General features: G+C 49.1%; 1 protein-coding gene across 1 annotated transcript in view; it reads right to left on the minus strand.

Moving 5' to 3' along the window:
- The window catches only part of IGFBP2 (insulin like growth factor binding protein 2), a 30390-nt gene continuing 2738 nt past the window's right edge, over positions 1-27652 (minus strand). Inside the window, exons 2-4 of the mRNA XM_032754551.2 lie at positions 4154-4383; positions 2935-3075; positions 1-497 (exon numbers count right to left, since the gene is read on the minus strand). Coding sequence (XP_032610442.1) covers positions 333-497; positions 2935-3075; positions 4154-4383 — 536 coding nt within the window. The 3' untranslated portion in view covers positions 1-332. The remainder of the gene's footprint in view (positions 498-2934; positions 3076-4153; positions 4384-27652) is intronic.

Here is a 27652-nt window from a genome sequence, read left to right on the forward strand (position 1 = left end):
TTTACTTTTCCTTCCTTTAATCTTATGCAAAAGGGACACAGGGGTTCAAAAATAAAAATTTCTCTTCCCCCTCCCCAAACCTGTACCCCAGCTCCCCGACCACAACCCCCTTCCTCCCCCCGGGGAAAGCAAGAAGGAGCAGGTGTGGCATCTGTAGCTGGGAAGAGAGAGGCCGGGGAGGTGCCGAGCTTGGTGCTGGTCTCTTTCCAAATATAAATACGTGTGTCAGAACTGGAAAATCCTCCAGCACCCACCACCCAAGCACTCTCCGTTTTCTGCCGGTGTTTGGAGAGGGGCGGGGGCGGGGGCGCCAGGCACCGGCTGGCTGCGGTCTACTGCATCCGCTGGGTGTGCACCCCGCGAGCCTCCTGCTGCTCATTGTAGAAGAGATGACACTCAGGGTCCCCCCGGATGGTGGGGGCTCCCTGGATCAGCTTCCCGGTGTTGGGGTTCACACACCAGCACTCCCCACGCTGCCCGTTCAGAGACATTTTGCACTGGGGAGAGAGGAGAAGAGCATGGAGGAGCCCGCAGCCAGCAACTTTCCTTCCCTCCCTCAACCCGGCGTCCACTGAGCAGCCACCCCTTGCAGCTACCCACGCGCTGCCGGGTGGAGCTTCGCAACTTCAAATATGCGCCAGGGAACCTTGATAAGATGCAGATTCCCATGCAGTAGATCCCTGGGGAGCTGGAAATTCTGCATGGCTAGCGAGCTCCAAGCATGATGCTGATGCTGCCCGCCCAGGGACCCCTCTGATTAGCAAGGCCATTCAGGACACCCGAAGACGAAAAGACTCAGTCCCCAGCCTCAAGGAGGTCCCATCCAGTGGGGGGGACCCAGCATACTGAAGCTTAGTCATAGTGTCAGGTGAAAAACCTCATGTTGCAATCAAAATCAGTGTGTGCCAGGCACTGTGTGAGCAAAAGACACACTGCTCGTTCAGTTTCTAACAAATATAGTCATTTAATCCTCACAACCACTTTGTGAATTAGATGCCGTTATTATCCCTGGTTTACAGATGATAAAACTGAAGCACAGATGGGCTAAGCAACGTGCCCAAGGTCACACAGCTGGTAAGAAGCATAGCTGAGATGGAAGCCAGGCATTCCCACTCCAAGGTCTCTGTTTTATGCATAAGCTAACTACTCCTGCAAATCACATTAGTTACCTAAAGGTGCAGCAGACAGCCTGTTTTCCGTGAGAAGTGATCGAGACTTTTTCTTCTGAGCTCCAAATGGAGTTAGCCGGCTTACATTTAGAGGGCATGTACACAAATAGCCTTTAATATTAAACTAATATTTAGAGGGTCAAGGTGCCTGGATGGTGAAGGGGGTGGAGAGGTGAGACCCCTAAGCCATCAGCAGAGCCCTGTTCCCATCTCCTGGCTTCACACACCCACACTTTAGGTCAGCCCAGACTGCCATTAGAACCACCAGGGTAGCTTTATAAAAATCCCAATGCCCAGCCGGGCGCGGTGGCTCACGCCTGTAATCCCAGCACTTTGGGAGGCTGAGGCAGGCGGATCACGAGGTCAGGAGATCGAGACCATCCTGGCTAACATAGTGAAACCCCATCTCTACTAAAAATACAAACAAATTAGCCAGGCGTGGTGGCGGGCGCCTGTAATCCCAGCTACTCGGGAGGCTGAGGCAGGAGAATGGCGTGAACCCGGGAGGCAGGGCTTGCAGTGAGCCGAGATCACGCCACTGCACTCCAGACTGGGCAAGAGCCAGACTCTGTCTCAAAAAAAAAAAAAAAATCCCAATGCCCAGCCAGGTGTAGTGGCTCACGCCCGTAATCCCAGCACTTTGGGAGGTTGAGATGGGTGGATCACCTGAGGTCAGGAGTTCAAGACCAGCCTGGCCAACATGGTAAACCCCATCTCTACTAAAAATACAAAATGTGACCAATAAGGGAGGAGAATTGCCAGGTTGCATGAGTACACTCACCTGGAGACAAACGAGACCCTCTCAAAAAAAAAAAAAAAAAAAAAGTTACATGGAAAATATTGCATATGCACACTGACTGTTAAAAATGTGAAAGAAGGTGGAAAAAGGGGGGAAGGCTCTGATGGTTTACTTAAATTCATTTCTCAACTATTACAAGGTGTTCTAGATGGCTTTTTTTTTTTTTTTTTTTTTTGAGACAGATCTCTGCAGTGGCGCAATCTCGGCTCACTGCAAGCTCCGCCTCCCGGGTTCACGCCATTCTCCTGCCTCAGCCTCTCCGAGTAGCTGGGACTACAGGCGCCCACCACCACGCCCGGCTAATTTTTTGTATTTTTAGTAGAGACGGGGTTTCACCGTGGTCTTGATCTCCTGACCTCGTGATCCGCCCGCCTCGGCCTCCCAAAGTGCTGGGATTACAAGCGTGAGCCACCGCGCCCGGCCTCTAGATGGCTTTTCAGAATCTTTCCAACGGCATTTCTCCATCCCTGACTCTTCATTCCCTGAGATACTTCGAAACCATGAAGACAACTCGGCCAGTGGTTGAAATCAATGATGGTGGGAGTGTAGGTCGCAGATTATCAGCCTCACCTGAGGCTTGTTAGAGCTGCAAACCTGACCTACCACATGGCAATTTGGGGGCGGGCCTAGGAAGAGCTCCAGGTGATGTCAATATCTGATCAAAGCGAAGACGCTTGGTTTAAGCCACTTCCCTTCTCCAAGAGCCTCCTCCCAACCTGGACTCCAAGTGAGGCTGGTGGGTGGCTGGGCAAGTGGAGCCAGCAACTGACCCGTCGGAGGCAGGGAGAAAAGCTGCACCCTCCCTGGCCTGGCAGCTGGCATCCCAATCCCCACGGTGACACGAGTCTGAGTCTCTCACTCAGCTCAGACCTCAGAGGATTACAGGCAGGTGAGGGAGAAACAAGGCACCTCTGGGGCCCAGGGCTGAGGAGGAGCTGCTCTGGCCCAGGCTGGCACCATGCTCACCTGTTTGAGGTTGTACAGGCCATGCTTGTCACAGTTGGGGATGTGCAGGGAGTAGAGGTGCTCCAGAGGCCCCCGCTCGTCCGGAAGGCGCATGGTGGAGATCCGCTCCAGGACCTGGTCCAGTTCCTGCTGGCAGGGAGTCTGCACGCACACACAGCAGGGGACGCCCGCAGTGAGGACAGCAGGCCCGTGAAGCACGCGCCAGACGCAAGCTCAGGGAGAAGCTGCTGCACGGGGAAGGGACTTCCCCATGGTCACACAGCCAGCAAGGGGCACAGGGACTTCTGACAGCCTACCCGGGGATCTCCCTGCCATACTGGGTGCCCAACCCCAGCCCCTAAAGAAAATTGCATGGATGGGAATGTTCACTCCTCTCCTTGTTCTGTGACCGTGGCTTTCATGTGTCAGAATGGGCTCTACCTCCAAATATCCATCCAAGTGGCTGTCTCCAGAGTCTCTATGCCCCTGCCCCACGCCCAAGCTCCATTTCTTTCCATAAAACCAACCAGGGCCGGGACCCAAGATGGCAGAGCTGGGCAGGAAAGAGGAGAGGGGGTAGTTCAGTGAGGGAAGCATATGGCAACAAGAGTGACTGAGTTTCAGGCCAGGCGCAGTGGCTGGCACCTGTAATCCCAGCACTTTGGGAGGCTGAGGTGGGAGGACTGCTTGAGTCCAGGAGTTTGAGTTTGAGACCAGCCTGGACAACACAGTGAGACCCCCATTTCCACACAAAAATACAAAATTGGCCAGGTGTGGTGGGGCACGCCTATAGTCCCAGCTGCTCAGGCGGCTGAGGAAGGAGGATGACTTGAGCCCAGGAGTTGGAGGCAGCAGTGAGGCGTGATGGCACTACTACACCCCAGCCTGGGCAACAGAGTGAGACCCCATCTCAGAAGAAGGAAAAAAAAAAGTAAGCAAGTTTCAGGGACTCTGTCTTCATCTCTGGGATTCATTTTCTGTGTCTATGTTCCAAAACCATACAGAAATGTGAAGGTTTTAGAAGGAAAGAACATCAAGAAACCACAGGTCCAATCTATTTCACAGCCAGAGATACTGATTGCCCCAAAGGTCACTATGTTCCACAACTATGTTTGTGGACAGAAAAGTGCTTTGCCTACAGGTCACACCAGACGAGGGTCTTATTGGGATACCCTCCTCCAGCTGAGACCCCACTTTCCTTGTCTTCCCACCCCTTCCACCAGACCTGACCCTCACTGACCCTGGCAGGGGGCGGTCGCAGCTTCTTGGGCTCCTCCAGGCCGAGGTGATGTTTGCCACCCTTGCCCATCTGCCGGTGCTGCTCAGTGACCTTCTCCCGGAACACGGCCAGCTCCTTCATACCCGACTTGAGGGGCTTCCGGCCAGCACTGCCTCCCCCGCCCAACATGTTCATGGTGCTGTCCACGTGGTTCTCCACCAGGCCTCCTTCCGAGTGGTCATCACCATTGTCTGCCGAGAGAGGAAGGGAAGAAGAGCTCCAGGTCCGGTTTCCCAGAGAGACGTGCCCTCCGGGAGCCACCTGGACCGTAACGATGATGAGGGTGGAGATGATGCGTGGCTAATGAGTGCTGATGGCCTGTCAGGGCCCGTGCTGAGCAATTTACATGGATGATCAATTTCAGCTTCACCTTACTAGCACCCTCCCCAACTTTCAGAGATGGAGAATTTGAGGCTCACAGAGGTCAGTTACTTGAGCAAGATCACAAATCTGAAAAGTGATGGATTCAGGGTTTGAAATCAGGCTGTCTGGCTCTAGAAGAATGATAGGGACCCTCTTACAAGGCTGGGGCAGAACAGAGGCGCACAGAGGGATGAATGCATTCGAAAGGCCCTGACCATGGAATAGGTTTAAGTCCTTTCTGGGACCCCCCAAATTCTCCCACTATAACCCCCAGTTTAAAGTTCTTCATTTGTGGTCTGGAAGAGCACGAATTAGTTGAGTTTTTTATAACTCGTGCCACAGACATCACTGGGCTGCAGCATGTATGGCAAAGGAGTGAGAAGGTGGAAGGCCACGTCGCCGCCCAGAACCTGGTCCCAGCATCCCCCTGCTGTCACTTTGCACTTGCCCACCTGGCCCCGCCTAAGGTCCCATAGTGCTGCTCCAAGGCAGCTACAGCTCTGCCCCACTGACATTCCCTCGTTCCCAAGTCTGTCTGTGCAGCCCACCCCCCAACCCCATTATACTGAGAGCCCCAAGAACAGGAACTATGACTCCTTCGACTTCATAGCTTCAGCTTCTGCAGGGCATGAAGCTTTGTGATGTCTGTCCAAGAAGCGTCCATTAAGTCTCCTTATACTTTCTTCAACCTTTTGTATGCACAGCCTAGGTGAAGGAGGCCTTGAAAACAGCTCCAGCCTGCCACAGTCTCACTCTGGCTGAGGCACGTCCAGCCAAAGGAGGCAGAGAGGATCTGAATCGCAAGGCAGAGCTGTAACCAGGAGACAAGCCCCAGCAAGCTCCAGAAGGGCAGGGCCTCACACCACCCAGCCCCAGCCCCTTGGAGACACAGCAAACAGCCCCAGACCATCCCACCCAGAGCTGCTCTCCTGCAGGTCCCAACAAGATCTGGGTGGGTGCAGAGGGGTGTTTTTCAACCAATCTTGCACATTTTCTCTTCCCCATTAATGCACCTTCAAAAACTTACAGCCCTTAGAACACAAATGAATGACTCTTAGAGTAATTCTATACAAGAGTATTCACTCACTCACCAACTAAGGGAGGGGGCCCCTCTTCCATGCCAGGGACAGCAGCAGGTGCTGGCATTCCAGCAGCACTTGCTGTCAAGGCGTGCCCAGCATAGGCCCCAGCATATGGGACATTTGATGGGGGTTGCCCCTGTCCTTTCCCCTCCCTCCGAGCCTGATAACTAGTCAGTCTTCATTTGTTATACAGCAGCTTCCTTTAGAAGCCAGCACGCCGTCCCCAGGGTAGCAGCTCTGGTTAAAGGGGTGTAGTCGGGTTAAATCCCAGCTCTGCCATTTTCTATATCAGCTGCATGTGTTCTCCCCACACAGACCCTCTCTGTGCCTCTACTTTCTTAACTATAAGTTGCTGGATAATAACAGTTCTTTCTTCATAGAGCTGTTGAGAGTATGACGAAAAAAAAGCAGTCAAAAGACGACTTAGGCCGGGTGCGGTGGCTCACGCCTGTAATCCCAGCACTTTGGGAGGCTGAGGCATGTGGATCACTTGAGGTCAGGAATTCAAGACCAGCCTGGCCAACATGGTGAAACCCCATCTCTGCCAAAAATACAAAAAAATTAGCCGGGTGTGGTGGCACACACCTGTAATCCCAGCTACTCAGAAGGGTGAGGCAGGACAATCGCTTGAACTCAGGCGGTGGAGTTTGCAGTGAGCTGAGATCGCACCATTGTACTCCAGCCTGGGCGACAGAGCAAGACACTGCCTCAAAAATAAATAAATAAATAAATAAATAAATAAATAAATAAATAAATAACGACTTGGAGCTCAGAAATTCTATATCCATGTTGCTGGTGGTTATTACGTTGATGATGATGACAATGACGAATGCCCCAGTTATCTACTACTTCAGCAGCATGAAACCCAACCAAGAACAGGAAAACCAAGGAAAATAAGCTCTGAACATCCTGATAGCTGTTACCATGGCTGAGCATGTTTAAATGTTGGCACTTTCTACTCAAGATGAGGGGAGAATCATCCCGTGAGGAGCCTCGAGACAGTTCACAACAGTTCTGCTCCAGGAAGCCTGGCTTCTGGATGTCTGGTTTCCAAGGCCGCCATAGAAGAAAGTCAACAATATTGAAGGGACAAAGAAGGAATACATGTGGACAGTAGCAAGAAGGATCAAATGGCAGAGAGGAAAGAGGACACTAAGAAAACAAAACATACAAACTCCGGGTACCTTTTGTGTGTGGCAAACAATGAATGCCACACCCCTCAATGAACCCTGGGGATTTCCATGTCTTCTAGCCCAAAACAAGAATTATGTTGATGATGATGAGCTTGGGACATCAAAAAGGGGAGGGAATTAAAATTCTACCTATTCATCATTTTAAAAGACTTTTATCCAAAATTGTTGAACTTCAGAAAAAAAAAATTGCAATGTTTAAATGTATAAACCTCTGAAACCTGGAAAATCCTTTTATTTAGAATGGTTATTCCCACAGGGGCTCTGGGGAGCCTGGGTTGTACCATAAATGAAGCCAGCACAGATTAAATTGTTCCAGCGGCCCGGCAGCCCAGCACCACCGACAGGAAAAGGCCGATTTAGCGTGCGCCTCCAGGCTAGGTTGGAGTCCTGCTCCACCGTGTCTAATCAGACCCAGGCACCAGCCCGCAGCTTTCCTCATCCATCCTGCCCTGCCCTCTGTGCTCCTCCCCATGGAGAGCAGCAGACACCCAGGGGCCCAGAGAGGCAGGCTGAGTGAGTCCCCCTGCTCAGCTGCCTGCCAGGTTCCCAAGAACAGGGACACTGAGTCACCCCATCGTGCGGCAGATTTCTTCAGTGCCACCAGGTCCGCACCCTCCTAGAAGAGCCCCCCTTCCCTCTTCAGATGGATCCCAGAGGTCAGGAACAAAAGGGTGAAAGAGAAAGGCCAGGGAAAGTCTGAGATCAGACAAACCTGGACAACAAACAGAAGAGGTCAGGTTCAGTCAACTTTCCATCTCAACACTAACCTCTAATGCAGCACACAGACGCCGTGCAGCGCACGCACTCATCCCCAGCCTCCCTGCCTCCACCCCGCTGCCCTTCCCAGACACAAAGTGCGGCACCTCCAGTTTGCCCTCACCCGAACCCTTGGTACCTGAGATCACCCTTGGCATCACCCTGCTTACCGCACCCTACCCAGCTTTGTGCCCACAGAGGCAGGAAGGATATCTGGAGACCTCGACACCGCATTCTGCTCACAGGGTGTTAGAGAAGACAGGGGCTCTGGGAGTCTGCTGGTACTGCACCCTGCCACCATTTCTGGAACTCTCCACTCTGTGGACATGAAGTCTGTGATGCTCAGAGGCTCACCTGGCTCTGCCCTTTTGGGAACTGGCTTGGGTGAAGGCAGCCAGTCTCTATTATGGCTATAACGACACGTTGTCTGGTTGGAGACAGGAAAGGCAGCTCATGTGTAGCTCTATCCAGCAGCTTCTGGAAAGGCTCCGCTCACCCGAACTCAATGTCTGGAACATCCAGTGTACTCCAGATGTTGGGCAGCATTCCTGGCCTCTACCCACCAGAAACCAGTAGCACACTCCCCAGGTTGGAACAACAAAAAATGTGTCTTCATTCATTGCCAAATGGCCCCAGAGAGGCAAAATCGCCCAGGGTGAGAATCACTGTTCTGGAGTCAGGCTTTTAGCCCAAGACCTGGAAGTTGATAGCCCATTTGCTGAAATGGCTCCAGGCCCCATTTAAAGCAAATATTCCGCATCCACAGCTAAGACCCCTCCACTATCCTTCCATCTGCAGCCACACTAGTCCACAGTTTCTTGGGGGCAGGGCACAGGGTCTTCCCTGGGCCTCCCAGAGGACTTTCAGCCTGCAGCTCCCCCTCTTCACTAAGCCCTCTTGTACCACAGTGGCCAAAGAACCATCCCTTGGCTGCGTCCCAGAGGTCAATCCAACATTAATCCTCAGAAGAAGGCCCTCTGCAATCTCTGGAAACACATTTGAAAAAGGAGAGGGGCACACACAGATAAATGTGCATTTGGGCCTGAAGGCACCAGGCAGGGCCAACTTGTCCATTAGGCTCTGGAGGCATAGTGCCTAGGATGTATTTTGATCTCTATTAACATCAGAAAAGAAAAAAACTTTTAGGTTAAAAATTCTTAATATATAATATTAATACATTTGCATTTATTAAACAAGTTATAAAATAGAGTTTTTTGATTTTTTTTTTGTTTTTTGAGACAGTCTCCCTCTGTCACCCAGGCTGGAGTGCAGTGGCACGATCTCGGCTCACTGCAACCTCCTCCTCCCGGGTTTGAGCAATTCTCCTGCCTCAGCTTCTCGAGTAGCTGGAACTACAAGCATGCGTCACCATGCCTGGCTAATTTTTGTGTTTTTAGTAGAGACGGGATTTCACCATGTTGGCCAGGCTGGTCTTGAACTCCTTGCCACAGGAGGCCCACCTTGGTCTCCCAAAGTGCTGGGATTATCGGCATGAGCCACCACACCTGACCTTATTAGTCCATTTTCACACTGCTATAAAGAACTGCCCGAGACTGGGTAATTTATAAAGGAAAGAGCTTTAATTGACTCACAGTTCAGCATGGCTGGGGAGGCCTCAGGAAACTCACAATCGTGGTAGAAGGCGAAGGGGAAGCAAGGCACCTTCTTCACAAGGTGGCAGGAAGAAGTGCCAGGCGAAGCGGGAAAGAGCCCCTTATAAAACCATCAGATCTCATGAGAACTCACTCGCTATCACGAGAACAACATGGGGGACCCGCCCCCATGATTCAGCTGCCTCCACCTGATCTCTCCCTTGACACGTGGGGATTATGGGGATTACAATTCAAGATGACATTTGGGTGGGGACACAAAGCCTAACTATATCACCTTGTCTCTGCTAAAAATAAAAAAAATAGCCAGACATGGTGGTGCACACCTGTGGTCCCAGCTACCTGGGAGGCTGAGGTGGGAAATTACTTGAGCCCAGGGGTTAGAGGCTGCATGATCATGATCATGTGAGCCATGATCATGCCACTGCACTCCAGCCTGGGTGACAGAGTGAGCCCCTGTCTCAAAAATGAAAAATAATAATTTTTAAATTTTAAAAATATATGTTTTTACAGAAGGGCCCACAGAGGCAGTGTCCAGGGCCCACAGATGCCATATGCAGCCCTGGCTCCAGGTCCCAGGAGGCTGGGGTCAAGTTGGCAGTGTTCCTCCAGGAGGACAAAGTTGATTTCCTGTCCTGAGATGTCCCAAACTCTCTGAGGTGAAGGTCAAGTTTGCCCACCCTCACAGAGGCCACCTGGATTCAAGGGTATGTTTTATTCCATTTCTTTATTGATCTCAGCAGTGCCAACAAACATGCCAATAAGATGAAGAAATCCACAGGCCTGGTTTGCTGATGCAAGGTCTTTTAAAGATGGTTAACAAGACCATGCATCAGCATCTGTTTCTTTCTCTGGAACAGGCTTCTGGACTCAAATCCAGTGGCCAGATCTGAACTCCACATCTTGAAGTAGAAGCCCAGGGAAGGGAAATGAAAGAGTTGACCGGGCAGAGATCAGAAAGCATTGTAGGCTGAGAAGAGCCTGCATTCCTTGTTACTGTTCCCAGCCAAGAGATTCAAACCCCAAAATCTAACTGCCTGAGTTGGAATTCAAGCTTTTACTACTGAGCTGTGCAGCACCAGACAAGTTCCTTACGCTCTCTGTGCTTCCATTGTTCATCTGTAAAAAGAGGACAAACAGTATGCACCTCCTATGGGCCACTGGGAGGATCCAAAGAGATGCTGCCTGCATCTACAGTGAGGGCCTGGCACACAGTAGGCGCACATGGGGTTAGCTCTTAGCCACTTCCATTTCCTGCCTACCAGGAAAGTACCCACATAGCGCCCCTCCTCCCCTCAGTCAGACAAGGGCATCATCATATGTTACCAAGTTCTTCCCATATATTCTCTTATAGGCTGCAGGAACAATCCACAGGAAAACATTCCAGATGTCGAACTCCAGCTAGAGATGGAATTTGCCCTCAGAACAAAAATACCAAGTTGTATTTTTTTTCTGCCTAAGAGAGTTAAGTTCAGAATAATATTTATTAAGCAACCACTTATGTATGCAACTCCACAGGCTCTGGTGCAAAGGTCACTATAAGAAATGGTTCTTAGCAACCCAAATGACATCAATGGAAAAGGCTCATGGGCTTAGAAATGGTTGATAGAAACCTCCAAGGCCCCTGAAGAGACTTTCCCTGTAGATTAGTAAGCATTAGCTCTTCTCCCCTACATAGCACCTGGGGAAATGGGTCAACACAGAAGCAAGGGATTTCACATATAGAAGGTCAAGCTTTTCCAAAGAGAAGTCAGGGAGATGACAGACAACCCCAGAGCCATTAGTGGGGGGCCTGAAGGGCAGGGGAGAACTCCCACCCCTGCCTTGGGTAGATTGCCACACCTTTCTACCTAAGACCCCTAGAGGGGAGCTGGAGATGAGGAAGGCAGATGGGATGAAAAGAAATGGATGGTTGTCCCATTTTACAGATGGCAAACCTGAGCCCAGATGGACTACCATCTGAATTCACAGGAGCAAACACAACCTCTCTGCCATATCAGCAGTTCTTCACAATTATCATGGGGTCCCTACATTGTCTTTTGGCCCACCCTTACTAATTTAGCCAAGGAGAGCAGCTGGAAGCTGACAGCCCAAGAGAAAGAGCCTTTATTGTTCACTTCTATGCATTCATACTCAGGTTTTCAGACTTAATTTTGGCACAGCCCATTTTTCCAATGTAATCCTGTTTGTTGCATCAGTGATCTTACTCAACAAATCAAACTCTTGTGTTTGACAGAAACGGACTCCCATAAAATCTCATTTTCTCCTAGCACAATGTTCTGATCTCAGTGCTCTATTTGGAAATTGGTGATCCCTGATCTAAGAGAGACCTTAAAAAGCTTTCTTAGGAAACTAAGCCCCAAGAATCTAAAAGCACCTCCCTGGTCCTTCCTCCTCAGAGTGTGTGGCCTCGGTCCTTATCCAGACCCGGTGAGGAAATAAGACCTTTTCCCTACCTAGAACAATCACATCTTCCTAACAGCTCAGTGTGTCTCCCTTCTTTTTTCTTTTCTTTATTCTGAAGAAAGACTTACCATTTTCCAGCCTTCTCCTCCTAGCTCACGATTATCTTAAAATCTAAGAGCAGGGTTGAGGAAGAGGAGGACCACAGAGATGATCTAAGCCAACCCTGAACCTGTCATTCCTCCAACGGACTCACCTCTTGCAACAGGTAATAGCATTCCAAGCCTTTCAAGAGTTAATTCTGAGTAATGGGCCAGGGGAATGAAGGTTGGCTGCAGCTTCCTGGTTCCACCCTAGCTGGGCAGAAAACTCACATGACTCCGTCTTTGTTAATTTCTCCCAAAAGGCACTTAGCCTTGACATATGTTGGGCAACAGAATAAATACTAACCACCATCCTCCTCCCCCTGCTCTCTAGACGACTCCACTAATATCCATTGCAGTGGACGATTCATTAACAAACTGGAATGAGCAATGAACACCAGCAGTCGAGAACCCTGAATGCCAGCGCTGCCCCTTGAGATTCACTCACGAGTCAGAACCTTTAACCTCTCTGAGCTCTAATTTCTCAAGTCTGAAAAATGATATTAACAATTCTGCCAAGGGGCGGGGCACGGTGGCTCATGCCTGTAATCCTAGCATTTTGGGAGGCCGAGGCGGGCAGATCACCTGAGGTCGGGAGTTCGAGACCAGCTTGACCAACATGGAGTAACCCTGTCTCTACTAAAAATACATAAAAATTAGCCAGGCATGGTGGTGCATGCCTGTAATCTCAGCTACTCGGGAGGCTGAGCAGGAGAATCGCTTGAACCCAGGAAGCGGAGGTTGCAGTGAGCCAAGATCGTGCCATTGCACTCCAGCCTGGGCAATAAGAGCGAAGCTCGGTCTCGAAAAAAAAAAAAAACAATTCTGCTAAAATGATGGCTGCTGTTAAACAGGATATGGTATTTTTACCCCTGACAGCCCAAGAAACTCTCACTGTGGCCAAAACCAAACTTTAGAAAAATATGTGTGGTGGCCAGGCATGGTGGCTCATGCCTGTAATCCCAGCACTTTGGGAGGCTGAGGTGGGCGGGTCATTTGAGGCCAGGAGTTCAAGACCAGCCTGGCCAACATAGCAAAAACCTGTCTCTACCAAAAATACAAAAAATTAGCTGGGCGTGGTGGCGCATGCCTGAGGTCCCAGCTACTTGAGAGGCTGAGGCACAAGAATCACTTAAACCCAGGAGGCGGAGTTCACTTCTTGCAGTGAGCCAAGATTGCACCACTGCACTCCAGCCTGGGCAACAAAGCAAGACCTTGTCTCAAAAAAAAAAAAAAAAAAAGAAATGTGTGGACAATCAATTTCTTGAATGGGTAAATAAAAGGTATATCTGCCATGTGAGGGGAAGGCTAGGTGATGTCTGATCTGTAGAACAGCCAAATGCATGGAAAAAATGATTCATGAGAGAGTTCTGCAATATGATCTATTGCATATTTCTTCTAAAGCTTGGTTTTGATTTTATAAATTTTATACATTGCTAAATATCAAAGCTCTCTGCCATTTGATGGAAGTCCTTAAGCAAGAATGAATTTGCCTAAATTACTTTAACTTTGTTTACAGAATTTAGGGGGAGGGACAAAAGGAAAGAGGCCAGGCAGTAGCTCATAATCACCAAGCATGCTCAGTTGAGACAGGGCTCATAAACACGCCAGCACATACAAGAAACAGCTTTGGTTGGAGTGAATTCGAAGCCAGTCCTCTTTGTATGGCTGATGGTGGTCACCAAACTCCATCTAGCATGTGGCCACTATGTTCAATAGCACAGCCTACCAACAGGCTGGGATTAGTAATTCAGGCCATGCTGGAGGTAGGGAGGGAGGCAGAAGTTAAGAAAGAGGAAGGTAAAATGGGGGTTCTATTTGTTACTTTTTTAGCTAAAGTTTAACCTGAAGTCCTGAGACTTTGTGGGTGAGTGACACTGTTTATGTGTCTTCCCCTGACTTTTTTTTTTCAAAAGGTCAGAGGGAGCAGTGGCCTCTCACACTGGAATTCTGAATAGTGTGCACAGATGTCTGTTGCAGTACAGGCTGGCACTCAGGACACATTCCAGCTTAGTTAATGACATCCCCCCAACTGGTCCATCTATCTCCTAAGGACACCCAGCTTCATTCACTGTAAACTCCCTTCCTATTCCTTCTCATCCCCTGAGCCCTTCCTTCCTGCAAGGGAGCCAGCCATGCAACACCTGACATCCTTCCATCCTTCAGCAACAGACCAGTCACTTCTGAGCATGGTTTTCCAACAGGTGGTCCCTCCTCTCCCAGTTTCCTTTGTGGTAGTAAATGACTGCAAACAGCCTTCTCAGATGTTTCAGATCCACAAGTCCCCTAGGTTATAAGATCACACGAGTGCAAGAACTAGCCTTTCTCTTCTGAGAATCATCTCTCTCCACCTGCAGCTACCACAGGCCAATCACCCAGCTGAGTACTGAAGAGCTCAGTGACCTCTGTTGACTAGCAAGCCCAAGAGGCACAGGCCACTGCCCTTCCATGGTGACAGAACACCTACAAGAGATGATGCACCACCAAGGGAGGGCAGAGAGCCCCCACCTGGCTGATAAATCCCCTCCACGTCAAACCATGATGCAAACTTTTTTGGATTTCCTTTGGAGCACCAGCTTTTGGGTTCGAAGGCTTGGCCAAGCAGTCCTAGTGTGGGAGGAAGGACTGAGGTTCGATCCTGACTTCGCCACCACCCCTGGGATTCTGAGTGATGCTAAGCAGGGTGTTGAACTTGTGCGGGTGTCAGCATACTCATCTGTAAATTCAGGGAATTAGACCCGGTCAGAGGTTCCCAAACATAGCTCTTCATCAGAAATCATCTGACGAGCTTGCTAAAAATAAGAGCCCTGGACCCCAGCCCCAGAAAGTCAGAGGCGAGGACTAAGGAATCTGTATGTTGAATGATACCTCTCCTCTCAAGCTCTGGCATTGCCAGGCCCCCATGCCTTTGTGATTCTCTCTGTTCTGTGTGAGTTTCCTGAAGAACTTCCTGGTGAGGAGAGAACAATGCCTCTTCTTTTCAAGAGAGGTGGTCCTCGGGTACAAGCTTTGCAGAGACACAGCCTTGTGAGCTCATCCACTCATGAGTTTGTAAACAGACACCTATGCTTGCTTGGATATATGCAGAGGGGCCTCTCCTGGCCAGGCGTCATGGAGGTTTCTAGAGTATGCCCTCATGCTGCCATCTCATCTCGGGCTCCCCCCGAGTGAGCAGAAACAGCACAGCCTCTCCAGAGCCTCCCTGCCTGTGCACTCTCCAAAGGGCTCCTTTATAAACATCAGGGTCATTCCTGGAATTGCAAAGACCTGGGGAGGGTCAGGGCTGAGGCAGACAGTTTGAGAAAACAAAAACATGCTCAAATTCAGCCAAGGTCCCTGGGGCCCCATGAGCCAAGCTGTCCTTGAAGAGCCAGAGAAATTGATATCAAGATGGCAAACAGCACTATCAGCTTTCACTCCTTTCCATGGGTCCCAAACATTTCTCCTCAGGTTCAACTAAAGCCATCCAGGAACCTGGCAAGGTGACCTAGTTGCTGAGGCCCAAGTGAGTAGACTGTGCTTTGATTCAAACTTGAACCAGGGACTATGGGAATGGGAAGAATGTGCCTGACCCAGCAATTCTACTTCTCTCTACATGTGCACAGGGACACATGTACAAAAATGGTCATTACAGCATTATTTGTAGTTGTAAAAACACTATTAGCACCAGATCCAAAAGTCTTTCAACAGGTGAATGGATCAATAAAACCAGTAGGGTAATACAAAGGAACAATATATAGCAGTTAAAAAGAATATCTCTGACCTATGGATGTCAATATTAGATCTCAGACACCTGATGTTAAGAGGGAAAATAAAACCTTTATGTACACTTTTAATTTATTTTCACAAAACAATTTGGACAATATTGGTCATCTATCACATATATGCACATAGATGCAATATATGCAAACATAGGCATATTAGTCATCTATCATATATATGCAAATCTGCTTAGCTAAGAAAGATAAACACTAAGTACTGCATGCTAGTGGACAAAATATCAACTGCCCATGGTTCTGGATGGTAGGCTTGTGTTATTACATTGTTCTTTGTACTTTACTGCATTTTTTAAATCTTCTTTAAAAAAAAGTCACCTCTCAGGGCTGGGTGCGGTGGCTCATGCCTGTAATCCCAGCACTTTCGGAGGCCAAGGCAGGTGGATCACGAGGTCAGGAGTTCGAGACCAGCCTGGCCAATATGGTGAAACTCTGTCTCTACTAAAAATACAAAAATTAGCCAGGCATGGTGGCGCATGCCTGTAATCCCAGCTACTCGGGAGGCTGAGGCAGAAGAATCGCTTGAACCCGGGAGGTGAAGGTTGCAGTGAGCCAAGATCACACCACTGACTCCAGCCTGGGTGACAGAGTGAGACTCTGTCTCAAAAAAAAAAAAAAAAGTCACCTCTCACACCAACCACCCCTCATCTTCCTCATCAAGCAGAGCTATTAGTAACCTCAAGTGTCCCTGAAGCCCTGCTGGAAGAGGACCAAACAATAGTGACATGGCGGACTTCACCACCACTCTCATTGGCCAGGGCAATGATGTTACCAGGGTCACTTGTCCACCAGTCAGAACCTAGCCCTGGGCTCCTGGCCAGTTCTCTACGCCATGAAGAACTCGCAAATGAGTCAGAAAGAAGACCCAAAGGTAGTAGAAGAGGGTCACAGAATTAAGAAGCGGAAGATGAGGTAATCAAGATGACTCAGGCCTGAGAACTGAAAGCCAAGGGACAAGTCCATCCTGGTGCTGCCAGAGGGTGCTGAGTGGTGGAGGTGTCCAAGGGCCAGGAAAACCCAAGGGAAGGGGAGGAGCCGTTCTGTCTCCCCAAGGACCAGAGAGAAAACAGCCTTAAACTAAAATAGGAGAGACCCAAGTTAGAAGCCATCCAAGAATTTCATAAGAAAGAACAAAACAAGTGATAAATTGCAGATGGGAAGAAATTGCACAGACTCCCTCTGGTATAACTTAGGAGAAAGCTTTTGAGAAGGAAGAAGGATGAACAATATGGCCTCCAAGTGTCCAAAGGCCACCTGATTGCATGGATGAAAAGCACTGCCATAGGTGGGAGGATGGCTTAAGCCTGGGAGGTGGAGGTTGCAGTGAGCTGAGATCATGCAATTGCATTCCAGCCTGGGTGACAGAGCCAGACCTTGTCTCAAAAAAAAAACAAATAAATAACGGCTGGGCGCAGTGGCTCACGCCTGTAATCCCAGCACTTTGGGAGGCCGAGGTGGGCAGATCATGAGGTCAGCAAATCAAGACCATCCTGGCTAACATGGTGAAACCCCGTCTCTACTAAAAAATACAAAAAATTAGCCGGGCGTGGTGGTGGGCACCTGTAGTCCCAGCTACTCAGGAGGCTGAGGCAGGAGAATGGTGCAAACCTGGGAGGCAGAGCTTGCAGTAAACCAAGATCACACGCCACTGCACTCCAGCCTGGGCACAAGAGGGGGACTCTATCTCAAAATAAAATAAATAAATAAATAAATAAATATTTTAAAAAATTTTAAAAAAGAAAAGCACTGCTGGGTAAAGTCTTCTGGTAATTTGACCCAACTTTCTTCACAGCACTCTAGCCTGAGTCCATTGCCAAAAAGCTGTAGGTCTGTGCATTTTCTTAGTCCTCCTAAGGATAGAAGCTTCCTGAAGACATAAACTTGGTCTTAGCTTCCATAGAGCTTTCCATACTTACTGAATGAAGGACAGGAGAGAAGACATTTTGTGTCCTCAATTTACATTTTTGGAAGGAAGACACTGTGCTTTTTTCTTCCAAGACTGAAGAAGTAGAAGCCTGTCCAACTTGATTCTCTTACTTTCGTAACTTTATTTACCATGAAGGGACTTCATTATTTAACATCAAGCTCTTCCCAAGAGACTTGGTCAAAAGACTAAAAGAGCTACCTGTTTATTTGCATAGGATGTATATACATCTCTACTGACTTGGTTTCTTCTTTATTCACCTTTCTAAGATGCTTTTCTTGTCCCCCTCCAGCACGAAAAAGCATGTGTTATAGGTGGTATGACAACTGCTTTTTCATATGGTCTCCTAGCTGACACACAGCATGTACTCAATTAATGTTTACACATTAGAAAAGGTGGCCATCTGATATGGTTTGGCTGTGTCCCCACCCAAATCTCACCATGAATTGTAGCTCCCACAATTCTTACATGTTGTGGGAGGGACCCAGTGGGAGGTAATTGAATCATTGGGGTAGGTCTTTCCCATGCTGTTCTCGTGATAGTGAACAAGTCTCATGAGATCTGATGGTTTTATAAAGGGGAGTTTCCCTGCACAAGCTCTCTTGTCTGCCACCATGTGAGACGTGCCTTTCACCTTCCGCCATGATTGTGAGACCTCCCCAGCCACATGGAACTGTGAGTCTATTAAACCTCTTTCTTTTCTAAATTGCCCAGTCTTGGGTCTGTCTTTATCAGCAGCGTGAAAACAGACTAATACACTATCAAAGAGCATCTAGCACTTGCCCAAGAGTACCCTGTTACGTTAACTCTTTTTCTCATTCTTCTGGCCTTTGCCTCACCATCTAGGGCCCATATCAGCAAGACTGGTTAAGAGTCAAGAAAGGCAGTGAGCAAGTCAAGAAAGGCAGTGAGCAAGTGGAACCATGAGATGGGATGGGAAAGACACATGCCTCTCCCAAGACCCACATTCAAACAATTCAGTTTCGATGATGCAATCCCACAGCCCTACTCCCATAGTGTAACAAAGGCTGAATCCTACCAACCTTTCCCACCACCCTCCCCTTCCACTGTCCTCTTCTCCATCCCTATAACTCTGCTCTCAGAAGATATTCCAGGCCTGACAAATTGAACCCACAGGATACAAAAAGAAATTTAAAACCTGCAAAGATGTCCAGGATTGCCGGCCACTCTCAAACCAGCACAAGAAGTGTCTTGAATATAAATAAGTGTCTTTAAATAGGTCACCATGCTTTTCTCTGTCTTCAACTAAAGTTCACTAATTTTGTCTGATAGTATATCACATCAATCACCTTCCTTGGCTATGCTCTCATGGTTTAAGAGGCAGTGAACCAAACCAGAGACAACCAGCAGAGCCTCAAGTGGGAGTCCTAACTTCTGGAGCATAAATGGGACATGGTTGGTCATTAAGCTGTTGTTAGAACCACAGGCACAATGGCATCGAGGGTCATGACTGCCCCCTGGAAAACTCTCAACTATTGACTCCTCTCTGGACTCACTGAAGGCTTTCCAAAGCAAAGTGGCAGCTGTCCAGGTAAGCCACACTCAAGGGAATAAGTCACACCTGCTAACAGGATTCTTGAAATGACCAATCAGAAAACGTCCAAAAGCAGGTGGCTGCCATTCTCCTGTTCTCCTGTGTTGCAAGAATCAGAACCTGCATTACCTCATTTGATTATCTCTTGTTTCTGTGCTACGTGGCTTGCATGTTTACCTTCATTATCAAGCAGGCACATGAGGTTGATAATTTCTTATCCCCCTCACACTTGATAAATGAGCTATAGAGCTGGAGGCCAACTGCACAAAGTCATGTAGCCAGTGGCCAAAACCAAGCCCAAGTTGTTAACCAACCAGGTGGCACCTGGTCACTTGGCATCACCTAAGAAAAGACTCTCAAGCAAGATCTTTTAGCCCCAGGGCTTCATTTCTTCCCCTCCCCATCTCTATGGGACCCCCATCTTTCCCTAGAAGTAGGCTATCAGTCATGTCAGCAGCCCTAGTCAACTGCAAAAGCCGCTTTGATCCAGTAAACCTGTCCTACCCCCACCGCCTTTATCCTGCCTGACACACGTCCCGCGACTGTTGCTATAGCAACTGCTCAGCATTATCAGGAAGTCACAGGGGCAGGGCACAGGGCACAAGGGAATTCCCATTTTCATTTTGTTCTTGGCCTCGGGCATTTTAGAAAACAAGTTCACCACCCAGAGGCAACTTGGCACCTCCATCCAGAAGTGAAGACAATAGACCTAAAAGAAACTTCCTAGAGAGTTGCATAAAGGAACATTTTTGAGAAGATATGGCTTAATTACTACTTCCCAGGGAAAAGCAGCTTTTCCAAGAAGCAGTATATAATTCACTGTTTTTCTGCATGTGTGAGTCTGGTGAAATGGAGAGCTGGAAGAAGAATCTAGAGACCCAGACTACAATCTGGTCTGTGCTTGCCTTGGCAGTTGAACCTGAATGTAGCCTTGATTTCTTCATTTGTTAAGTGGAGAGAATCTCGAGGCTAAAACAGAGCTGGGGCAGGAAGTGGGAGGGGGGGAAAATATAAAACAAACAAAAAAAAAACAAAATGAGCTTTCTGGTAGAAGCAGGCAATGTCTAGAACAAAGCCATTTTGTTTATCATTGTTATATCACTTATTCTTTGAGGTGGCACCCTTTGCTTAGTGCCAATGACTGACCCTCTGCACCCCCAGAGTCCACCCTGAGTCCCTCCAGCTGAAACACCCCTCTCTTCTCAACTTCTAATAGGATGGAACACACTGAGTAGGCACAACTTCCTCCCCACCTCCCACCTACCAAGGCCTTCCGGGACTCAGTCCCCCTCTTCCCTTTGACTTCCTGGCTCAGAGAGCTCAGTTCCTTGAATGAACACAGGCTGCCACACCTTCACCGTCCTCCACTAATTAGAAACCTCCCCAGGCTTCACTAGAGGCCAATTCCACCAGGGCCTATGGGCGAATTCCACTGCCCAGCAGCTGGGGGTTTGCCAGCCCCTGCCCCCTTCTCCCCAATCCTCCCTCCTGCCCTGCCTCCCAACAGCCAGGAAGAGATGTGGGGCTGGCAGCCAGAAGGGCCCCAAGGACTGCCAAGTGTCCCTCCCCCCGCCCACAGAAAAAAGGAAAGGGAAAAATTCCTGACTACAGTTGCTCTGTATTTCTTTCCGGGAGAGCTGGCTTTTTGAGCTAAGTCTCCCTCTGAGTCTTGACTGACACCCAGGGGCTGAGCCAGCCCAGATCTTCCCTGGCTTTGTTCAGGAACAGGAGTGGCCAGAGAAGGGGGAGGGAAGAGTCAGGGGTTAGTAGCCAAGGAGGAGGAGAGGCATAGGGAGATGGTCCATTCTCCAGGAGAAGAAAAAAAAATCAACATCCCATCCAGCCTGCTCTTTGTGAATGTGGAGGATGGGAGCAGGTGAAATTACTCTGGAACTGAAACCAACACATTTCTCTGGACCCACTATCCCATCTGTAAAAGGGGCTTTTCCTTTCCTGCCTCCATCATGAAAGCCCTCCAAGAGTCTAAGCCAAGCTTGTCCAGCCTGCAGCCCAGGAGAGCTTTGAATGTGGCCCAACACAATTTCGTAAACTTTCTTAAAACATCATGAGATTTTTTTGCAATTTTTTTTTTCAGCTCATCAGCTATGGTTAGTGTTAGTGTATTTTATATGTGGCCCAAGACAATTCTTCTTCCAAGTGGCCCAGGGAAGCCAAAAGGTTGGACACCCCTGGTCTAACATGACCATCCACTCCGAATTCCCAATGGCAGTACTTTGCCTTGTCCCCAGTCCTGATTTCACCATAAGTGTATTCTGACCCTCAGAGACTCAAGCATCCGCCTTCTCTGCTTTCCTGGGGCCTTGCCTCATTAGCTGAGGGAAAAGAAAGTCTTCGGCATCATTGTGCACAGACAGGCTGCCATTCAGAGGGCTTTTTGGTACCACAGATGGAATCAGACATTAGGTAGAGCCCCAGTACTCAGAAGACACTCCCCCAACCCAGCGTTTCTATGGAGAATCCACCAGCCCCTTGCAAAATGAGATGCTGCTCCCCAACTCAGGAGTAAACTCTGGAGACAATATAGCAAGAAAACATCACTTTTTTGGAAACAGCTTCCAATTTATTTGCCAGGATCAAGTTCAGTGCATTCTGGCATCCCAGGTTCAGAGATGTGAAAGGTGCATTTTCCTGGTGCAGGAAATGGGTGGCATCGGGTGTCCTCACCAGCTTTGATTACTGCACAATTGCACACCCTTGAGCATGCCATATGTGCTAAATGTGCTAGGACCACTTGGATTAGTTAGTACTTTATTATTCTGAAGTCTGGATCCTTGCAGACTTCCCCTGGAGGGCCATCTATACAGAGAGGACCTTCCTCCACCCAGAGATGTGGCCTCAGGGATTCTCCAGAGCTCTGGACACTGACAGCCAGAAGGCTAGGTCTTCCAGGTTGGCTGGCCAGGCAAAGGAGGAACTCAGCCCTGTGTTACCTGCTTATGAGCAGCAAGGCCAGCATGAGAACCCAGGTGTCCAAGCTCTGGGGCCACCTCTGTTCCCCACAGTCCCTCCAACTCCCATTCTAGACACTGCAGAGAGAAGGTCCCATACCAAAAACAGTCAGTCCTAGACATTAGGACATCGGATCCAAAGAGCACTGCCCAACTAATCCATTAAAAATGCAAGCCTAGCCAGGCGCGGTGGCTCACACCTGTAATCCCAGCACTTTGGGAGGCCAAGGTGGGCGGATCATGAGGTCAGGAGATCAAAACCATCCTGGCTAACACTGTGAAACCCCGTCTCTACTAAAAAATACAAAAAAATTAGCCGGGTATGGTGGCGGGCGCCTGTAGTCCCAGCTACTCGGGAGGCTGAGGCAGGAGAATGGCGTGAACCTGGGAGGCAGGGCTTGCAGTGAGCCGAGATTGCGCCACTGCACTCCAGCCTGGGCGACAGAGGGAGACTCCATCTCAAAAAAAAAAAAAAAAAAAAAAAGCAAGCCTGATTTTGCCTCCAACCATTTATGCACTGCATTTATATTGCATTTAAAGTACAGTTTCATTGCCCTTTCCATAAACTGCCTCGCTACAGCCCTGTAAAAGTAGGTTGGAGAGGTATGGATATTTCCATTCACAGGTGAAGAGATGGACATCAAGTGACTCGTCGCCAAAATGCAAGAGCTTAGGTTTTATATGTAGTTAATATCTTTACACACATCTGTGTAGTTGACCCAATGAAATACTATCAATTTTTGATTTACAAATAAGAAAACTGAGGCTTAGCAAGAAATCTCTTACCTTGGGTGATTAGTACATGGTAGACCACCTGCGATTTGAACCTCCAGAGAAGAGTGGCCTGCCTGACCTTTCCAGTTTGGCCTTCATTTTAAAGGCCAGCTAACTGTCAAGGAGGAGACGTCACTTGTCAAGATTGTTAAGGCAGCTAACATATACAAGAACATACTATGTGCCAGGTACTTGCCATTATCACAGCCACCCTAACAGGCACCCTGGGAAAGAGGTAAAATCATTGCTATTTTACCAACAGGGAACTGGCATTGGAGGAAGAGCCTTACTAACTACTGAGGTATTAAGAGATGGGGTTGCAATGGAACCAATCTCGGTCAATATGACAGCAAAGGCCAGGCTGCCTGCACCATCATCTGCTACCCAGCAGCTCTTCTCTCAAGAGGCCCACCCTGTGACCTTCTTGTCCCTCTTGACTGACCTCTGTATGCTGGCTACTTACAACTGTGAGGTCCCCAAACTCCAGGACTTGTGACTCTCCATGGAGTCAAGGGAATCTACACAATTGAAATCTGGCAGAAATTTACTGTGCCCCATACATCACCTGCATATGGCAGCTGTCCAGGAACAAAACTGCTGGTTGATAGGGTCAAAAGCTTTTCTCTGCCAACAGCCCAACTCCTTGCCCGGCCATGGAGGTAGAGGGGTGCAGTGGGAAGGTGGCCAGGTTAGCTCTCAGCATTTTCGTATCGCTGAGTCACCCAGTGTCCACACCTGTGAAATGGAGGCAGAACGGCCTCCCTCGCAGGGAGGTGGAAGACAGGAGACAAAGCAGGCACAGAAGCCAGTTCATAATAGGGTGAGGACAGATGTGAGCACCACCAATCTCCTGGCGGCTGCGTGCCATCTCAGTGAATTGCTGGCCAGAGACAGGAGAAGCAGAGGGAACTAGAATATCTGCCAACCACGTCACCAGCTTCCCTCACGAATTCAAACATCATCTCCCTCTTCTATGCCTTGGTTTCAGCAGAAGCAGCGCTAGTGCTAACCCTTATAGGAGAAAATCCCCATTCCCTGGTCTATAGAAGTCCTTTCCCTCAAAGCCCAGTCAACCACCCTCCTCATTTAAGGATTCTAGTTTTTTCAAGCATTATAGTCTCCAGTCACCTACATAATATCCCTCTGATTGGACAGATCTCTGAGGCTGAGACCACTATATTTTCCACACCATTTTTGAGCCCCACCCACCTACCTAGCAAGCAGGTGTTCTAGCTGAGCCAGAGTAGGAAAGGCATGGAAGGGAGAAGTGTGGGAGAGGAAAGAATGGTCTGCAGGGACAAAGAGGACAGCATGGAGAAGGCAGGAGAAGGAAGAGGGAGTCGGGAACATAGAGAGAAAGGCTGAGACGAAATGCACTCCCTGGATACAGAGTTCCTTAAAAAATTAAAATAGGCCAGGTGCAGTGGCTCACGCCTGTACTCACAGCACTTCGGGAAGCCAAGGCAGGAGGATCACCTGAGGTCCAGAGTTCGAGACCAGCCTGGCCAACATGGTGAAAACCCGTCTCTACTAAAAATACAAAAATTGGCCAGGCATGGTGGCAGGTGTCTATAATCCTAGCTACTTAGGGGGCTGAGGCAGGAGAATTGCTTGAACTCAGGAGGCAGAGGTTGCAGTAAGCCGAGATTGCGCCATTGCACTCCAGCCTGGGTGACAGAGCAAAACTTGGTCTCAAAATAAGTAAATAAATAATAATAATAATACAAATAAAAATAACAATTCCCAGATACACAGACCCTTTGCAAAAAAAAAAAAAAAAAAAAAAAAAAAAAAGCTTTTTTCTTTTGGGTACAGTGTTCTAGTACGTGGGAAGGACCAACAACAAAAGCAGATGTGGACGTGGCCTCACAGCCCCTTTCTGTTCTGCTCCTCCTTCATTCCTTTCAGCAGCCCCCGTCCTGTCCTGCCAGGCATCATAGGTATTTACCTGTTCTCCATTCCCTTTGGTGCAGAATTTTCAGAACTTCCTCATATCAAAATCAAACAGTTGTGGCCAGGTGCAGGGGCTCATGCCTGTAATCCCAGCACTTTGGGGGGCCAAGGCGGGCAGATCACTTGAGGTTCAGGAGTTTGAGACCAACATGGTGAAACCCTGCCTTTACTAAAAATACAAAAATATTAGCCGTGTGTGGTGGTGCATGTGTGAATTCCCAGCTACTCGGGAGGCTGAGGGAGGAGAATCGCTTGAACCTAGGAGGTGGAGGTTGCAGTGAGCCGAGATCATGCCACTGAACTCCAGCCTGGGCAACACAGCGAGACTCCGTCTCAAAAAAAAAAGGAATTGAACGGTTGTACCTCCCATTTTCTATGGGTCTGAACAGCCCAGCTGAGAACCAACTGGAAGCCACCTCATGACTGGACCAGAGAACAATTCTTTCCAAGTCAGCCCTCAAAGGTCAGATAATGAGTGAATGGATATGCTCCTACTTTCGGGTAACCCACGGCTTTTTATTTTTATTTTATTTTATTTTATTTTTGAGACGGAGTTTCACTCTTGTTGCCCAGGCTGGAGTGGAGTGGCACCATCTCGGCTCACTGCAACCTCCAGCTCCCAGGTTCAAGCGATTCTCCTACCTCAGAGTCCCAAGCAGCTGAGACTACAGGCAGGTGCCACCATGCCCAACTAATTTTTGCATTTTTAGTAGAGATGGGGTTTCACCATGTTAGCCAGGCTGGTCTCGAACTCCTGACCTCAGGTGATCTGCCCACCTCAGATCTGCCCACCTGTTAATTCCAGCCTCCCTAAGTGCTGGAATCACAGGCGTGAGCCACCGCGCCTGACCAACCCGTGGCATTTTTATTTTATTTATTTATTTTTTGAGACGGAATTTTTTTGCTCTGTTGCCCAGGCTGGAGAGCAGTGACGCAATCCCAGCTCACTGCAACCTCCACTTCCCGGGTTCAAGCAATTCTACTGCCTCAGCCTCCCAAGCAGCTGGGACTACAAGCATGCTCCACCATGCCCAGCTAATTTTTGTATTTGTAGTAGAGAAGAGATTTCACTATATTGGCCAGGCTGGTCTCCAAACTCCTGACCTTGAGATCCACCTGCCTCAGCCTCCCAAAGTGCTGGGATTGCAGGCATGAGCCAATGCGACCGTCCCCATGGCATTTTTATAGAACTAATTTCCAGCCTCTGAGCCTGAAGGAATGATTTGCCTGAAAGTCTTAAAGCTCAGTGCTGAAGTAGGCCAACAGTGAGAACTATCTAAGCCTCCCTCTTCCCTCTGCCTGACAGGAAACTCAATAGTCCACTTGGCCAAGAGCCATTGTGTAGGCAGACCCTCGGGAATACACCAGATGGGTTCTTCTCTCCTTCCAGGCTCTACCACCTATTCTAACCCAGAGATTCCGGTGCCCCATTTTTCTCAGATTTCTTAACATTGTTACATAGAATTTTTCTGTTCTCAAACCTTCCTCAAATATCTTGTCTAAAGAAGTGGGTCATTACCACCACACAAAGGGACTTATCACAGTAAATGTTTTGGACATATGTGGAAGCTGAGTAGGGAAATTTCAAACAAAGAAGACCCGGATTCTGCAGCTTCCTCAAACTGCAGCCCACCATGGGAAATGGCAACCCCAGGCGTCAGAAAGAACGCCACTTGCCTCACTGGTCCAGAATCTGTCGGGCCACACCCTTCAGAGAGGCCCTGCCTCCAAGGCCCTGCCACACCCAGCTTGGTCTCCTAGACAGGCGCTTCCCCATCTCCTTCTTTCATGAGCAGTGGTGACTGGTGACTCAGGCAGCGCTGCTTAGCACAACTACTGCTGGGAGTTCTGTCCAGATGGGGGGAGGGGAGGTGGAAGGTAGTGGTGTTAACAATCAGTGACAGTAGATCCCACTCATTTCCCTAGTCTATTTTACGGACTTTGAACTCAGTATGCAAATTTATGCAAGACGAGATGCAAAGCAGTACTCTGAGCCAGAAGTCCCATTGCTTTTTCCCCCTTTTTTTTTTTGAAGCTGCACTGAACCACTGTAAATCAGTGCTCGCCTCTTCCCCCCTTTATTCTACCCCGGCAACTGCAGATGCAGAGCCTCCCCAGGCCCACCCACCCGCCTGCCCGCCTGCCTGTCTGCCCGCCCTGGGACTTTGAATGACTACACATTTCTATAGCACCTTTATACGTGCAGTGGGCCAGACGGCCACTCGGGCGGCCCCGCCCCTCAGTATAATCCCCTGCATTGTACACGGTAGGGAAGGAGGCTGGGGAGATACTGAAGGAACCGGTCTAGCCCAGCCTTAATTCTGAAAGGGCCTGGACTGGCCCAACCCTGCTCCCTCCTCGACCCTGACATTTCTAGGCACTTCTGTCCACTCCATCACCAAACATATACACACGCTTTCAGAGTCCCAACTTCAAGCAGATCTCAGGGTCTCCTTTCGGTTTTTCTTCTAGGCCTACCCACCCCTTCCCCCAAGTCTGACTTCTCAGTTTCTTTGAACCAACAAGCCCCAGCCCATCGTCCCCGTGGGATACAGGATCACCACCACCCACTCCTTCCACCCACTGATGTGCCCACCCCCACCCCTGCATCCTTGCCATCCCCAGGAAGCCAGCAGCAACACAGCCCCTGAGTCCTGGGAACAAAGACAAAAGAGCTAACAGCAAAGCCGGAACTGCTGAGGTTCGCTGCCTCGAAATAAGAGGGTATGTTTAAAATTCTCAAAAGCAACCTGCTCAAAGAGGAATGCAGGCTGGAGGGGGGTGCTCATTCTTCGGACGGGAGAGAAGAGGGGACGGGAGATGGAGTGGGAGGCAGAGGATTCAGTGCTAAGATCTCCGCTGGGCCAGGCCCCACCCAACGCGGACCAGCACTCTCCATCCAGTGACTCCAGTCTCTGCCCCAGCCTAAGACCCTCTCCCGCACAAAAGCCTCCAACCT

Source organism: Hylobates moloch, unplaced genomic scaffold (genome assembly GCF_009828535.3).
Source record: "Hylobates moloch isolate HMO894 unplaced genomic scaffold, HMol_V3 SCAFFOLD_1, whole genome shotgun sequence".
Lineage (NCBI taxonomy): Eukaryota > Metazoa > Chordata > Mammalia > Primates > Hylobatidae > Hylobates > Hylobates moloch.